Genomic DNA, 12,189 nt, shown 5'->3' on the forward strand with positions numbered 1-12,189 from the left:
CATCTGTTTTGGACTCAAGTCAAGAAATTTCAGAAATCAAAAGGAGATAAAGTAGTTTTAAGCATAATAAAATTTTACTTTGAAAGACATATTTTTGCTTTTCCAAGCTCATGTGTTACCTGAAAAATTAAAGGGGTCATTTTTATTCCTCTCCAGAGTTATTGAACTAACAGGGGATGTAACTCCCGATATGAAATCCATTGCCAAGGCTGACCTTATTGTCACCACACCAGAGAAGTGGGATGGAGTCAGCAGAAGTTGGCAAAACAGGAACTATGTAAAGCAAGTCACTATTCTCATCATAGATGAGATCCATCTGCTCGGTGGGTGCCACTGTATCTGAATCCAGTTTACAAACTTCGACTCTTCATACCTGCATCAGCCAGCATCAGGACTTGTTAAATGCTTAATGTGCATTATTCCTGTTTCTTAGGGGAGGAAAGAGGCCCTGTTCTAGAAGTCATTGTATCTCGAACAAATTTCATCTCATCCCACACAGAAAAGCCTGTTAGAATAGTTGGACTATCTACTGCATTAGCTAATGCCAGAGACCTTGCTGACTGGCTCAACATTCGTCAGGTAGGTAGAAGACTGATAAATCGGGCATTTAATAGTATGGCTTAGGGCCATATTAAGAAGACACTGTAACATTATAAACTAAAGTATAAAAACTGGAAATGGTTTCTCGCTCATTTTTACTCTAGATGGGCTTGTTCAACTTCCGACCATCAGTGCGTCCAGTTCCACTAGAAGTTCACATTCAAGGTTTCCCAGGTCAACATTACTGTCCTCGTATGGCTAGTATGAATAAGCCTACATTTCAGGGTAAGCTTCAGATTCTTGGAATGAAATACCAACCATTTTGTATGGTAGCCTTTAAATGCATTCTAAATGACGTGGGTTTCTTTGAAAGGATGGTACTGCTCCAATTTGTACAAATATGTAAAACTGTTTAACTGTTAAGGAATATAAATATATGTTGAATTAACTATTGAAAATTAGATTTCATAAGTGGTAATGTCTTATAGTAGAATAAATGTATGTAACCTTTAAAAATAATCAAATTATTCTTAAAATTAATTTATTAAGGTATTATGGTAGTAGCTTGAGTAAATGATAAATAGAAGATACAAGTTTTAAAAACTCATATAATAATTTTTATCAGAGATCATCTTAAAAAATTTTCAGTACCTTTTTTTGGCAATGCATCTGTTTATATGTTTTGGGGGTTTTTTTTTGTTTTTCCTTTTCTAACAAATTAGGCAAGCAAAAAAGATTTAAGAATAACACTCCTATTTTATTGAAACATGTTTTATGTTTAGGCTGCATAAGGAATATTTATTATATCAATTAAAAGTAACCTCCAAAATAAATTCTCTAATGTGAACTGCTGTTGATTGTGAGGTGACAGTTGTGAGGTGACTTTTTAGCTGCTGTAATTAGCCTTATGACAGAAGCAAAGTATTGATTGTGAACTAGAGACCAATCTTGGCAGTTCAGATTATTTACACCTCCACAGAAGCATTGTACAAAATCACTAATGAACAATAAATCTGCTGTGAGCTGTTCAGCCACACCTGTTCTTGCAGCAGCAAAAATCCATTAAATGTTGAGGTTTGAAAAAGAGGCAAATTCATTCATGATTATGTGTACAAATGACACCAATATTGTAATAATATGTGTATTTTAAATGTTGCATCTCTAATATGATTTATCAAAGCATTACCATTTATATTCTATAAATTCTGATAAACTGTGAGTGTGTTCATTTTTCATAGTATGTATTATAGATGGCTTATGTTTATTTAAGGAATGGCTGATTGCAAACCAGTGATTGAAATGAAGCATTTTGTGTTATGTAAATCAATAGTAAATAACCTCTACCTACACTTCTCTAGATATGGCATAAGTACAGTAGCTATCCTTGTAAACTATTTATTATACCTGTAGTGGATCACTATATATCTTTGGGTTTAGATTTACGATTTTGTGATAGCTTTATTTCTCACTCTTAGGGTATAAATATAGTCAAGGTCATGTCAACATTTCCATTTATGAACCTTGTTTTTTAGCCCATAAAAAGAAATTCTGCAGTTCACATTTCAAATAAGAAATTACAAGGAGGTTGAACTTTTTTATATAAAAATTTTTAATAACTCCGCTTTATGAGACCTGTGTACACATAAGTATAAATTCTATTTGTGCCATCTTAGCAGCGTTTTGGAGCCTGTGCATAGCAGAGAAACCTCAATTCCAATTAGGTCAAATGATGTATGTGGCTCTTTAAGTAATTTTTTTTCAGTCTTATTACCCAGTTTTCAAACTACCCATCTTCTGTGTGTCGACTCTCTGTGTGCCATTACTTAGACATAGATTGAAGCATGGTATTCTCTTCAGCTCTCTTCTACATTCTCTTATCTTCCCTCTTGAAACCTCACGCATGTTTTTAGAAAATCAGAGGGAAAACATTCTTCTGACTTACTTCTAACTAATTTGTTGACACAAACTCTTAAATTTTTCTATCTACTGGCAACAGGACAAAAATAAAAGGAATTTTTTGTTGCTTTTCTTCACCCCCCAGGACTTGACTGTCTCTCCAGATCCAAGCATCAATTTGCTCTGCAGTATCATTGCTTAGGCAAGCAGAAACACAACTCGGAAACAGAAAACCCAACCTAAGATTTAGTATCCATATGCAACTATTAATGGAGAGTCTCAACTTTTAAGTCTCCTTCCTTGGCAGTTCAGAACAGGATCAGGAGTCGAGATAGTTCAGTCTTCCCTCTCCTGGGCAATATACTCCCTTAGGTAGTTTCAGCTACCTTTCCTTTCCTATCATTTCTGCAATATGCTAGTACCTCCAGTAATGCTAAACTTCATGACCAGATTAAGAATTCGATTAAATCATTTGCACCATTAGTTTTCATATATCCATTTGATATCCTAGTGAATTCAGATTCTCATGTAAGTGGCTTACCATTTTATTTTCCACAACTTTTCAACAGCAATTAGAAGCCATTCTCCAGCCAAACCTGTTTTGATATTTGTCTCATCAAGACGTCAAACCCGTCTCACTGCTTTGGAACTGATAGCCTTTTTGGCTACTGAAGAAGATCCAAAGCAGTGGTTGAATATGGATGAAAGAGAGGTGAGCAACATATCTTATTTCTACTTCTTATACATGTAAAATTAGTTTGTATTGTAGTATAATGGAAATTACATATATAATTATGTTTAGTTTTAATCTATATTAAGAGTTTAGTATAACATTACAGAAATTTGGGGAAAAGAGAGAGAAAAAGCATAATACCTTAAAATTTTGATGGATTTTCTTCCAGTATTTTCCCACTAAATATTTATTTTTTTACATCATATTTATTCCCATATTTTTCCCTTTAACATCATTATCTATGCATATTTTAATATTCAGCTAAGATTTTTCTAATATTTGAGTGTTCGCTGCCCTCATGGACTTTATAATCAATTTTGCAAAATTAACTTTTTATAAACTATGTAACATGACCATTTCAGAAAATTTAGAAATCACTGATAAGTACGTAAAAATTAAAAACCTGTTATCCTTTAAGTAATAACCATCATTAAGTTTTTTTGTGTCTACATAATTATATTCTATTACGTGGCTATTCCGTTGTGTTTTTCACCTATAATTAAATAATTAGGCATCTTTATTACTATAGGTTTTTTCTTTCTTAGAATTATTTCCTCAGTATAAAGTTCTAAATTTAACATTAATGGGTCAGATAATGTGGACACTTCTGTAGCTTTTTGTGTGCACTGATGATTACTTTCCAAAAGGGCTGTCATGATCGTGGCTGTCACTGATGTGTGCACTGTGAGCAGTGTACGAGAGAGCTTGCACTGCAGTCCTCATTTTTTGTAATTTGTTGTTATGTTACAGGTAAAATGCTTTTTATTGTCTTAGAGTTTGAATGTGTGCCTTAATTTTTTTGTGGTTGAACATTTTTTTATATGTGTTTAATTTTTTTCTTTTTGTCCCTTCATTCCTTTGGGCTTTTATCTGTTGCCGTACAGCATTTTTCTTATGGATTCATGTGGAAGCCTTACCAAATTAAAATACTGCACGCACACACACACACTCCCCCCTAAAACTCTGTACATACATACCCCGGCGATACTGTGGACTGGGTTCCAGACCACTGCAATAAAGCAAACATTGCAAAAAGGAAATCACACGAAATTTTTGGTTTCCTAGTGCATAATAAAAGTCATGTTTACACTATACTATAGTCAGTTAAGTGTGCGATAACAGTATGTCTAAAAAGACTGTATTGCAAAAAACTACTAACCATCATCTGAGCCTTCAGTAGTCGTAGTAGTAATATCAAAGAACACTGATCACAGATCATTGTAACAAATATAAAAATGATGAGAAAGTTTGAAATACTGAGAGAATTACCAAAATGTGGCAAATGTTGTTGGAAAAATAGTGTCAATAGACTTGCTCAGCGTAGAGTTACCACAAGCCTTCAGTTTGTAAAAAATCACAGTATCTACAAAGCACAACAAAATGAGGTATGCCTGTATGATGTCACTTTTTCCCATATATGTAGAGATTATATATCATAGTAATCTTTCATTTACTTTATTAGTAAATTTTGGTAGTTCACTGAATGTCTTTCATCATAGTTTTTTTGAATAGCAGTTTTTGTATTTTATATGATACAGTCTGTTCCTATGGTTCTTTGTGACTCCTTCCAGTACTTCTAAATGTAGGTATTCCTCTTCCCTCGCCATAAATTTCTAGATAGTGATTTTTCCTTTCTAATACTTTTCCGGTTTTTTAAAATATGTTCCAGGTTGGAGTTATAATGAAAAAATAGATTAAATCAGTAATAAAACTGTTTCATTGTCCTCCTCCCCGCACATCTCCCCTTTCTCATCTGAAGAACAGTACATGTGGTGCTCCTAGCCCGCAAGTGCCAGTCTCAACAGTCTCACATTTCTCCCCTTCCACGTCTCACAACTCATTTCGGGTTAGCAGCCCTGCTGGATGGCACCGTGTATATTACAGTAATACGTTAACTATTATTAGTTAACTAATAATAGTTAATATTTCAAAATATTCTTGCATAGGACCACAGATGACTTTACTACTCACTAGTAAGTAGCAGACCCCAAAATTACCTTCATACAAAAGGTATCCCATGACTGAAGTAGAATGAAAGCTATCATTTTTTCTTTCACATTTCATCATTGCTTCCTCAATGTGACTTGTAGGTGTATACAAGGTGTGTAATTCAAGGTAATTTAAAATCAAAATAATTTTGTCAAAAGTTCCTTGTCCTGTGTTATTTAATTTTATTTATGCCCAAATCATCACCCTGTTGTGTCTAAACAGTATGTTGACTTAGAAGGCAAATGCTGAAATAAGATGTGTGGAATATTGACAGTTTAGTTTTATGTGCAGCATCTATCTAGGCTTAGTTTTGTTTTTTGGTTTTGGTTTTGCTTTTTTTTCCCTCTTGTGTCTTATCCCTAACAGTGTTCCTAATGGAGACTTTTGTTTGAAGTTAAGGTACAAGGTACCTACTTATTGAACACGTTTTGGGATGTTTGCTCAAGGATATATATAAGAGCTGTGCCTTTAGCACATATGTGACCCACATGAACCGCAAATGTGAACCTCATGTGCTCTCCCCAACTATAGTGCAGCTCTACTATTCTTTATTTTTTTATTTTAAGGCATGAGACCTAAGGAACTCTGGACAGCTCAGCCACTGTATGGAACTACTTCTCTGTTTTGTATTTTTTTATTTAACCCAAAAACGTATCACCAAGGCTCATTAGAAACCATAGAATTTGCTTGCATGGTTTCTGATGTTTCATAGATTTTCATTGCTAAAATAGGACAGTTAGAAATTATGTCATTTCTGGACATTTTGTTTCACCAAGCCCATCTCAAGAATAAGACAACCCAGGCTTTGGTTTTATTCCTGCCTCTAAAAGCAATCACCTTTAAAATCAAAATTTCTGAGGATTTACAACCAATTACTATGCAAATTCAATCTGATTATACCAAAACCTACTATAAAGCAGGTGTTTCCGTTCATTGTTGAATCCCCTAAATAATTAAATTAGGAGGACTTTTTAACACTTTAAGTTTTGCAAGAGTTATTTTCCATAATATCCTAGGCTAGACATTTAGTGACTGCTCCTCTTGCTGCTCCTTGAACAGTGTCGGATCGGTGTTCTGTGGTAGGTAGGTCGTGAGTACTCTGGTTAGGACTCTAGTGTTGACAACTTGAGCATTCGAAGGAGGCAGCCTAAGCAGTTATCTGGCAGCTGTGGAGCAGGGTGCCTGTGGAAGAAGGTAGCATCAAAGTCATTCTGAAATTGAATGGTGTGAAGTCAGAAAGTGGCCCTAGATATTGGGGGGCGGGGGGGCAGTGGTTAAGAGGATGGAGGAAAGAAAGCTAGGGCACATCCGAAGAGGATGGAGAGAGAGACTGTGACCAAGGAAGAATATAAGTGTTGCATTTTGTTTCTCAGCAAAGACAAAAGGAGTTACCCATCTAAGTTTTTAACCCAGTAAAATCTCTTTACTTTACCTAAAGTAAAGTATTAGGAAGCAGGACCCCGTCAAGTGGATCACTGAAGTGAAATCATACTGCAGAATGAGAAAAACCCCAAAAGCAATGCGCTTTCACATTTGCCATCTTGAAGACTTCCTGCAGCGATTGCCAAAGCTCATGGGCACGTGCTGGCACAGCTCTTGGGTTCTCGGCTGCGCAGCCGCCACGTCCACCATCAGCCTCAAACTGCTGTTGGGTTTTTGCCTCACTCTCTCAAGCTTCAATTTCAAGACAACAACATCTGAATGCCTGAACTTCAGCCTCTAACACGCGACAAGAATAGGGAATATCTTCCTCTCTTTGGCCGCTGTTGCGCGATTTTCAGATCCTGGCTGTCTATAAACAGTGTAGGTATAAAGAGTAAAGGTTCACTGCAGTCTTTTATCTGCCCAAACTCATTGATACACCGGCTCTCCAAAGCTACACTTAAAAAAAAAAAAAAAAAAACCAATTTCTTCTAACAATGCAATTCTCCCTCATATAACCAAAATCCACTCATCCCTCCCCAAAGGGTGCAACTGTAAATTTCATATTTAACTCCATTAATCCTAGATCTCTTAATTGCATCCAGTCACCCTCTGGTTCTTTGGCAGTCCTCTCTCAATATTCTGTAGCCAATGAACTAGATGATAAAGTTACCCACAATCAACACACACTATATTCAACAATAGCGGACAGGGAGAGGACAGAGAAATTAGTTAAAATATGTAAAATATTGTTAGTTAAAATATGTTAGTGCATATATGAGATAGTAAGGGTAGAGGCCACAGTATTTGTTTCTGCAACTGATTGGGGAGCTAAAAAGATATTTGTGATTTATTTTCTCTGCTGTCCATCACCTGTACACTTCTTCTTCAGCCAGCCCCTAAGCTCATTAAGATTCTTTATCCAGTGGTGTTACCAAAACCCACATTCGTGAGACATTGGAAGTTGAATGTTCATATATGCTTAACCTGTAGGATCTTTTAAAACTTTGATTTATTTTCCAAATGTGAGATGATGTCTCTGAGGTCCGTTCAGAATTTTCCCTCCCCTTATTATGTAGCAACAGCGCAGTGTTTTCGTCAGGGTCAGTTCCCTAAACTACACCAGGACCACATTTCGCTTCCTCACCCTGTAGCATAAGGGCCTCACATGGCCCTGTGGCTGTTTCAACTTCCAAGTAAATTGTTACATCCTTTGGATATTAAAGGTTATAAACTAGAAGAGCTAGAGGTATAGAGAAAGAAAACGAAAAATTTCCAAGTAGTTTATTAACTATGTTTACAAAAGACATAGGCGCACATTGAGTACTTGGTTCCTGGAACTGTATGTTCTGGCAGTGAGAGAAGTAGTATCATTTAATGATTACTTAGTTCAGAGCATACACCTCGTCCTACAGAATAGCATGCCAACCTTGCCAAAGTAATATCTCTCAGGTGCCACTCTGAGTCCTTAATATATAAAGCCAGCTCTTTCTGGATAATGAGAGACATAATAAAAACAGTGGGTCCTGGGCATCCATTGTCTTAATCTTTGTCTGTGATGTGAGTTCTTCAGTCAGAAACATTATTGTATAGGATATCATGATGATGTATAAGGCATTCCGTAATCCTACCATTGAAACCACTGGCAGGACGTGATGGGCATGATAGGAGAATCAAAATCTATAGTGTCCATTCTAGACATCATCTTAAGTAGATGTCCCCTCTATGATAGAAGGAATCCAGCATAATTTCCTTACCATCCAGATAGTGGTCTGTTTCCATGGGGAAGCTTCTTACCATGGGCTCAGGGTTGTTTGCATTGGTGGCATAGTAGGCACAGAGCAGTGGCAGTAGTGGGTGGCCTGAGGAAATGGAAGTCCGTGTTTAGCCCAAGTAGTTTCATCTCTTCCACGATGGAGTCACTTAGTATACAAACCCATCGTACAAAGACATGGGGCCTGGGAGGGGGGCTGCTGGGTACCTTCAGATGCCCACTTGTCTGTTAACAGCATTTTCCACACTACTGTTAACTGTTTGGTAAACATCTTCATGGGATATAGGTAGCTGTTTATTCTAGGACCATTCTGAAAGTTCATCCACAAAAAACTTCTACCTTTCTTGCCACTTGTCCTCCAAGAGCACGCTTGCCAAGCGCCTGGCCATTTGACTATTCCAGTAACTACAGAGCAAAGAATGCATCATCAATTCACATCGTCTCAACTTTGCAGCAAAGTGACAGGGAAGTGCATGACACTCAACTTTTACTCCTTTCCTTAGAGTCATCTGTGAAAGGACTGTAATACCACATCAGTGTATTTCTTATGATGCCACCATCTTGTTCGAAGCCATTTGGAATTTGGGATTTTTTTCCCCTCAGTCAGTTTGACATAAGAAATACCCCCTGGGGCCTAGGTACCTAGGCTGAAGTAGGGATAGTATGGCAGGAGTAGGCACACACGTGGAGGGTTCATGATAATCTTCCATTGGATCCTTTTATTGCTGCTAATGAGTGTGACTGGGCGCACCCAGGTAACATCCAGTTCACGTCCAGCAGCTTCAGTTGCGAGTTTATCTGGTATTACATAGTCAGGAGTTCTTTCTCTCCCCACTCAAAAATATCCTCAAACTTAAATCAGTAGGTAGCTCTTAACAATTTGTAAAGCATTCATTTATTTAACATGTATTTATTGAACATCTGCAACTTACCAAGCACTGTGTGTTAGCCTTACTGATCCCAAATCTCAAGGAGCCTAAGTGAAGAAAATAGAAATTTAAAAGTATACACATGATTAAATAAATAAATCGATATCAAATTATGAAAATTGCTATGGAAGAAACCAATAAGAAATAGAATAAGGGAGGCTTCTTTAAATAGAATGGTCAGAGAAGACTTCTGAGGACGTGGCATTTAAGCTGAGCACCAAAGCTTAAGAAGAAGCTGGCGACACCAAGAGAGAAGATAACAGCATTTCAGGTGAAGGCAACAGCATGTTAAACGAACTGAGAGAAGATCAGTTCAGCTGGAGCAGCACTGCTTAGGAGGAGTGTGGCACAAGTTACATTTAAGAGACAGGCAGGATCCAACTCATGCAAGGCCCCTGAGTATGGATTTTTATTGTAAGTACTATGGTTAAGGAGTATGGATTTTTATTGTAAGTACTATGGGAAGACAGTCATTTGTTCATTTATTAAACCTACATTTATTGAGCTCCTTCTGTGTGTCATGTGAAGTTCCTGCCCTGTGGAATTAACATTCTAGTGGGAATGATAGCTAATAAGCCAGTATATCAGGCTTGATAAGCTCATGTGGGGAAAAAACATAAGCAGGGTGAAAGCAATAGGGAGTGCCAAGGGTGGCTCTGGAATGTTGTACATTAGTACAAGTTGAGGAGGCCTCCCTGATGAAAGTGCCTTTGAACAGAGAACTGAAGGAAGCAAAGAAGCAAACTCAGCAGATATCCAAGGGAGGGGTGTTCCAGGGCATTAAAGGGTTTTAAGCTAAACAAATTACATACCCCAGTTTACTTTTAAGATCACGTTTGCTGCTTAGTGGAAAATGGATTGAAGTGGAAGTAAGCATGGAATTAACAGTGGTGGTGCCCTCAGGCCACCTCAGGGTGGTAACAATGGGAATGAAAAGATATATTTGGGGCTAGACTCAAGAGGACTTCTAATAGATGAGAAATGGAGATTGAAAAAATGAAAAGAATCAAGAATGGTGCCCCGGTTATTAACTCTAAACATCTGAGTAAATAATAATGTCATATATTGAAATGGGGAGAGCTGGGACTGTAGGATGGAGAGGAAGGAGGAGACAGATTTAGGATGGAGAGAGGAAGACAGAGAAGACAGAGTTGAGCTTAAAAAAAAAAGAAAGAAAAGAAAGGGGGGGAAAGGTGTATTTTGACACATGTATTTGTATCTCCAAGACTTTCAAGTGGAGATTTCAAGGCAGTTAAATGTAGGAAGTCTGTAAAACGCGCAGAGGATGTGAGATGAACATATGAACTTGGGGAGCATCTGCATAGAAGCACTCTTCAAACCCAGGTGAGCACCTGAGACCCTCAGATGGTGTAGAGATCAGAGGCCTGGGGGACTGTCTCATTGTGAGCTTAGGTAGAAAATGAGGAGCTTGCCAGGAACCCTGAGAAAGTGGTGCCAGTGAGGAAAGACAGCACCCTAGAACACTGTAGACAGGAAGGGTTCGTGAAGGAAGGCGTGCTTGACTACATCGGATGCTAATGGGAGATGAGTGAGATGAGAGCAGAGAAACAACCCTAGGATTTAGCACTTGGACGTCCTCGACGAACTTGGCAAGTAGAGTCAGTGACATGTTGTGAACATAAGCCAGTTTGGAATAAGTTGAGGAATAAATGGGTGGGAGGGGAAGGAAATGGAAGCAAAAAGTATGTATAACTCCTAGACATTTTTCTATGTAATTTAATTAGTTATAATTTAGTGCCTAACAAGTATAGTTCATTGGCTTTCGCCAGATATTCTGCAGTCTGGTCCAACGTGCAAGGATGAATGGTGCTGTGATCTGGAGAGTTTCCAGCCTGCTCTGAAAAATAAAAGAGCAGAGGGAACACCCTTTCTTCTGAGCGGGTTTACTGACTGAAAGCTCAGAATACTGTGCTTATTTCATCACTCACACCTTGGATGAGATGCATACCTAGGATGGGAAAGCAGAACCCTAGCTGAAGATTAGACTTTATTCTTCAGTCTTTCTTACATTCTCCTCCTCAACTCCTCTATGTATCTATCCAGTTAGTAGCAGGGCTGACGCTTTCTTCCTCCACACTGATAATAAAGTCCAGGTCGCTAAAAGAAAAGCACATCAAAGAAAACTAGCTTTTTTATTTTTTGGCCTTACAAGTAGGAATGAATTAAACAATTCTACAAGGCTTTTTGCCCTAAAGATCCTGGACCAAAATGTTTGAGTTGTGTTCTAAGGTTACAGTACCACTGGAAGGTAGATGAGGGGAAAGAACCTGAAGCAGGAAAGGGAATAGCTTTCTGACTGAAGCACGATATGAAAGGAATCCAGATGTGGGTAACATGAAAATCAGAAGAGTATGGAAGATAAGAATTGCTTGGAACGTAGTATTGTTAAACCTTGTTAATTTAAATTGATTGGCGAGAAGACTCGTAGGTGACAGTGAACATTATTAAGGAAATGTGCTAATTATAATTTTACACAGTGCTTCGAAGTGAATTCATGAGAAACTATAGCATATGTGCACAGGAGGACCATGTTCCTGAAAAGTAGAATTAGTGTTATTTCTACATGCTTAATACGGAAGGAATTTTTTGATGCTTGAAAAATTTTTCATATTAAGCTAAGCATAACTCATCCAACCTCATTACGAGTAAAGCCTTCATAGACTTAAAAAGGTTAACTCTAGTCTAGCTTTACGCGAAATCATCACAAGTTCAGATCTGGTGGAGTTTCTACTACTGACATTTTACTATAGCTTTCTTTGATTCATTTGCTTTTTCATTCAACATACATATATATTGACCTCTTCCTCCAGGTGAGAGGTTAGTACCAGACTTTGAAAATGGACTTTGAGATTGTTGAAAATCAGAAATTAAGTACTAAGTTTAAT

General features: G+C 37.5%; 1 protein-coding gene across 2 annotated transcripts in view; it reads left to right on the forward strand.

Moving 5' to 3' along the window:
* Positions 1-12,189, forward strand: part of ASCC3 (activating signal cointegrator 1 complex subunit 3) — a 330,464-nt gene that overhangs the window by 227,152 nt on the left and 91,123 nt on the right. For both annotated transcript variants that reach the window (XM_057737877.1, XM_057737879.1), the window contains 4 exons: positions 157-323; positions 434-579; positions 705-825; positions 3,006-3,148. In XM_057737877.1, the coding sequence (XP_057593860.1) occupies positions 157-323; positions 434-579; positions 705-825; positions 3,006-3,148 (577 nt within the window). The remainder of the gene's footprint in view (positions 1-156; positions 324-433; positions 580-704; positions 826-3,005; positions 3,149-12,189) is intronic.

The sequence above is a fragment of the Hippopotamus amphibius genome, chromosome 6 (assembly GCF_030028045.1).
Source record: "Hippopotamus amphibius kiboko isolate mHipAmp2 chromosome 6, mHipAmp2.hap2, whole genome shotgun sequence".
Lineage (NCBI taxonomy): Eukaryota > Metazoa > Chordata > Mammalia > Artiodactyla > Hippopotamidae > Hippopotamus > Hippopotamus amphibius.